Consider the following 4,866-nt stretch of genomic DNA (forward strand, 5'->3'; position numbering starts at 1 on the left):
GTGGTCTTCGGCAGGCGACCCTGGGCGACATAGAGGACTATGGCTATCAGCAAAAGCCGCGCTGCCCGTATCATGGCTGGATGTTGACCTCACGACAGCAAGTTCTCATATTGTCCTTTCAGTTTCAGCCAAGCATTTACGAGATAAGAATTGTTTCTGCGAGATCTTGTACAATTATTTTTTCCAACAATTTCGTGGAAAAACTTCCGGAAATTTTCCCGGAATTTCATATGAAATCTCTACTCAAAATGTATTCTGTTGCTTAACACAATGGACATACATGTAGTTAGGCGGTTGTCAGTAGCAATTTTGAGTTAAAATAAAGAAATCACCTCAGTTCATACAGTGCTGATTTGATCACATAGAATTAGGCAACAGATAACACTTAGTTTAATCAATTGTTTGACTAGGCTAATTATTTTGCCACCTCTTTAAAGTTGGTAATTTGTACGTGCTTGTAATTCATGACCTCGAATGATTCTCTGATTCCTCATCAAGTTCAATAAGCAACTAATATAGTAGTCAATGTCTAACGTTTTTCTTCGTCAGGTGAGTGCATTAACCCTTGCTATCAGGACAAGCTAGCCCGGTTTTACCCAGTCAAAGTCGACCCCATGCAAACGACGGAATTTAAGGGTGGGCTTCAAATGCTTTAACGAGCAATACTTCCGAGAACCATCCTGCAGGTAAAGGCTTCCGGCGACACACTACAGGCCCGTTCACACTAGGGGCAACACACGAGAATCAAGTGTCTCAAAGCGCATGCAGAGGCGCTTTGCAGCCTCTGCATGCGCTTCTTGACCGATTGACGAGCTAGCGATTGACAGGGGCCATGCCTCATGCAACACAAGCGCGGCGCTTATTAGATAGCTATTAAAGAATTGATATCACTTGTATGCTTAAATCGCAAATTAACTAAGAATTTAAATTAAATTAAAAATTTAAATCAAATTAAAAATCAAAATTAATTAATTAAAGAGATTCAATTCGTTCTATGGTTTCAATGTATTAATTTGTGACTTCTGATTTGTGATTCTAGATTCTACGAACTGACGATGGAGCTGGTCTCCGAAACGTTTTCTACAAAGATATGAATTTTTGTGGACTATTCTTTGCTTTTAAATTCTTAGTTAAATTCTTAGTGTCGCTGCCGGTCGCGGGCGGAGGAAGGTGCGTTGTTGGCGCTCTCTTACCGGTGTGTTTGCCAGCAGCGACGTAATGATCAATGGAGACGGTAGCTGACATTGGTATTGCGCGGCGAGAGGTGAAATTCTGCGACCCCCGCAAGACCTCCTAAAACGAAGGCGTCTGCCAAGGTCGTGTTCACCAATCATGAACGAAAGTCAGAGGATCGAAGGCGATCAGATACCGCCCCTAGTTCTGACCCTAAACGATGCCAACCATCAATCCGCGTGAGCACCCTATCTAACGGGCTCGGCGGGCAGCTCCCCACTACCGGGAAACCAGAGTTTATGGGTTCCGGGGGGAGTCTGGTTGCAAAGCTGAAACACCAGGCGGGGAGCCTGCGGCTTAATTTGACTCAAGACGGGCCATCTTACCAGGCCAGCACTCTGGCATGATTGACAGATTGAGAGCTCTTTCGCGATTCAGTGGACGGTGGTGCATGGCCGTTCTTACTTGCTGGAGTGATCCGTTGGTGGTTAATTCCGAAACGAACGAGACTCTCCTAGCTAAATAGTCGGTCTGCAGCATCGGCCGGCTGGATGATAGCTGGCGTTGCCTGCAGCATCGGCCCGCTGGATGAAGGAATTTAAAAGCTAAGAGAACGCCAAATAAATTCACCATATCGATATTAGAAACGTTTCGAAGTCCAGCTCCATCGTCAGTTCGTCAATCTATGAAATGAAAACAATCATTTTAATTCAAAATCCAAAGTCTGACATCAAAACCTATAATTGACAAATAAAAGGCGGCGATCAATCGTGGCCTGGGACTGTTACGTCCGAAACAAATACTAAGGAATTGCGACAGCTTGTACTCTATCTGTAAGGAAGTTGTGGATCCACCTTAACAGGCTTCCTCCTACCCCCAACAGCCTCAGCTTTCTAAAGAGCACCCCATGGTCAACTTTGTCAAAAGTTTTAGCAAAGTCTAGGTATACCACGTCCACGCCAGCTCCCTCCTCCAGCTGGGCCACCAGACGGTGATGGTGCTCCAGAAACTGCGACAAACAGGAACGATTACGCCGGAAGCCATGTTGTCCGTTGTTATACAGGTCAGCTTCTTCCATATACCGGACAAGCCTCCTGACCACTACCTTCTCAAAAACCTTGATCACATGTGAGGCCAAGGTCACAGGTCTGTAATTTTGAGGTCTGTCCCTCGAAGTAGAGTAGAAAGCTCTAAATTTTTCACGTTAAAAAGCTCTCAACCTGTTTTTACCCTAAAAAGCTCTAATACTTTTTTTAAACCCCAAAAAAACTAACTAACTAAAGTTTCTAACTAAAAAAACTGACACATTTTTTACCCGAGGTAGAATATAAAGCAGACCATCCTAATAGGGTCTGCTGTGGGGTCTGCCACTTCAATTGCCAAGGAGTACAGAAGAAGAATGAAAATATCCACGCTTGCAATAACAATTTGTATTCGAAAAATATAAAAATATTAATATAAATTTCATAGAACTTTTCAGAGGCCATTTAACGCGTTCTTAACAATAGTAAAATATTACATTTAAATTGCACGGCCAGTGCATCGTACAGGGCGCTGCACAGCTACACTGCAGTGCACAGCAACGCTGCACAGCACACGAGTTTTTCACTATAGTTAACAAGGCACAAGTGAGGCTTTCATTCACCATTCACTTTCATTACTCACTAAGAATTTCGCGGTTATACGTATTTTCTCAATTATTTTCATCACCATTCAATAAAATATCGCACTATAATATATATTACGAGATTTCAAATTTAAACTTCGCATCATCTAATATACATTAATGTCTATTTCGTGAATATATTCTTCAAATCTATTTTTTGTAATAAATCTAGTTAGTTAGCGATACTATATACACTTTTTATCGATAATATTCAAAGAAAACAATGACAACAATACGTCAATTCTGTGTTGGAAGACAGATCAAATACAGATAATACGTGGGCATTGATCGGTACAGTGTTGCAACCCAAAACTAATACTATACATAGCAGGTCGCGGTACAGGTCACTGCCAGCCCTGCAGGTCGTGCAGGTCGCGGTGCAGGTCACTGCCAGCCCTGTAAGTCAGGCAGGTCGCGGTGCAGGTCACTGCCAGCCCTGCAGGTCAGGCAGGTCGCGGTGCAGGTCACTGCCAGCCCTGCAAGTCAGGCAGGTCGCGGTGCAGGTCACTGCCAGCCCTGCAGGTCAGGCAGGTCGCGGTGCAGGTCACTGCCAGCCCTGCAGGTCAGGCAGGTCGCGGTGCAGGTCACTGCCAGCCCTGCAGGTCAGGCAGGTCGCGGTACAGGTCACTGCCAGCTCTGCAGGTCAGGCAGGTCGCGGTACAGGTCAAGGCAGGCAGGGTTGGCCAGTGCGCCGGTGTTGGCCACGGCCTCCCCATGGACGGCCTGCCGTACGGCCACCTCCACCTTCTTGCCGCTCACCGTGTACTGCAGGAGTACAAGGGGGACACAATGTGGTAAATGGGGAGTAAAAAGAAGTATGAGAGTAAAAGGAAGGTAAAAAAGAAGTATAAGAGGGTATAAAGAGTATAAGGATATCTAAGGAGGAGGTACAAACGGGGCGTAAAAAGAAGTATAAGGAGGTACGAGAGGTACAATGGTACAATTTGCGTTCACTTCTGGCAAATTATATTTTTGTGACCAGGACTCGCAGCCTCGTGCAGCTCAGCCCTCGTAGTTCTAACGCTGAAGCCATAATAAAATATTTTCACGTTTATTTAGCAGAACATAAATGCAGGAGGATATATACTAACATACTAGGATTGAATAGGTTATGCAACAGGAAAACGCCACAAGACTCACGGGAATGTCAGCAACTGGCAGCATGACTGCCGGCACATGTCGGGCTGACTGTTGCTCCCTGATGGCGCTGGCGATCCTCTTCTTCAGGTCAGCTGACAATTGCTGCTGAGGCCGCTGCTCCTCTTGCTGCTGCTGCTGCTGCCGCAGTTTAAGGAAGAGGACGACGCGTTCCTCACCGTCGCGGGCGCGGCGCTGCCCCACGCACACGCTGTCTTCCACCTCCACGAACCCCTCCACTGAAACACCAACACGTCACATTCTCTGCAACACGACCATGTCCGCTCCACCTCAATTACAACACCACTACCTAACCTCTACGAACCCCTACACTGCCCCTAACGAAATTCGGGATCGCTACAAAATCCAAAAGTCGCTACACTCGGATTAAAATTATTCTGGGTCTGCTTATCCACCCTATCGAAATCAGCTTTTGGTCAGAATCTTCTTTCGAACTTTATAGTCGCCTGAAAGTATGAGACGAGTTGGCCGAGCCGAGTCATACCGAGCTAGCAAGCTGCAGAGAGGCTGCCCTTTAAACCCTGAGCCGAAGTGGACACAGCGGCTGATTTACGCGCGCTCTGAGTCCTAGGCGGCACCTGTTGCCGAGTCGGGCCAGCATCCAAATTTCTAACTTCCGCTTCCACGAACCTCTCCTCCGCCAGGGGTTCAATACGCACCTCTCCCTCACCATGTGTATACTAGGGGTTCAATACGCACCGACTGCGTATATCTCAGCGCTGCCGAAACGCACGCCGCAAGGGTTCAGTACGCCATCGCTGCGCCCCAGCATGACGAGGCCGTGCGTATAGCTGCTCTGTACGCAGTAGTCGCCCTGCGTCCATACGCCTGGATACCTGCACACAATGTACACAATTGTGCCATACGCC

The 4,866-nt window shown here is 46.8% G+C and overlaps 1 protein-coding gene across 1 annotated transcript; it reads right to left on the reverse strand.

Annotated features, from left to right (window-relative positions):
• Window positions 1–2,588: 2,588 nt before the first annotated feature.
• Window positions 2,589–4,831, reverse strand: LOC108678431 (acetoacetyl-CoA synthetase-like). The gene is made up of 3 exons (XM_018166848.2): window positions 4,697–4,831; window positions 3,980–4,215; window positions 2,589–3,604 (listed from the first exon to the last, which is right to left on the reverse strand). Exons 1-3 carry the CDS (start codon window positions 4,767–4,769, stop codon window positions 3,464–3,466), a joined length of 450 nt encoding a protein of 149 aa, XP_018022337.1. The 5' UTR covers window positions 4,770–4,831; the 3' UTR covers window positions 2,589–3,463.
• Window positions 4,832–4,866: the final 35 nt, after the last annotated feature.

Source organism: Hyalella azteca, unplaced genomic scaffold (assembly GCF_000764305.2).
Source record: "Hyalella azteca isolate HAZT.00-mixed unplaced genomic scaffold, Hazt_2.0.2 contig10210, whole genome shotgun sequence".
NCBI classification, from domain to species: Eukaryota; Metazoa; Arthropoda; class Malacostraca; order Amphipoda; family Hyalellidae; genus Hyalella; species Hyalella azteca.

Coding starts and splice junctions, on each gene's coding strand:
- LOC108678431 (XM_018166848.2), bottom strand. CDS start 4,769: ATGCTGGGGCGCAGCGATGGCGTACTGAACCCTTGCGGCGTGCGTTTC. Junction 4,216..4,696: donor CGCTGAGATATACGCAGTCG/GTGCGTATTGAA, acceptor TTGGTGTTTCAG/TGGAGGGGTTCGTGGAGGTG. Junction 3,605..3,979: donor TGCCAGTTGCTGACATTCCC/GTGAGTCTTGTG, acceptor GTACTCCTGCAG/TACACGGTGAGCGGCAAGAA.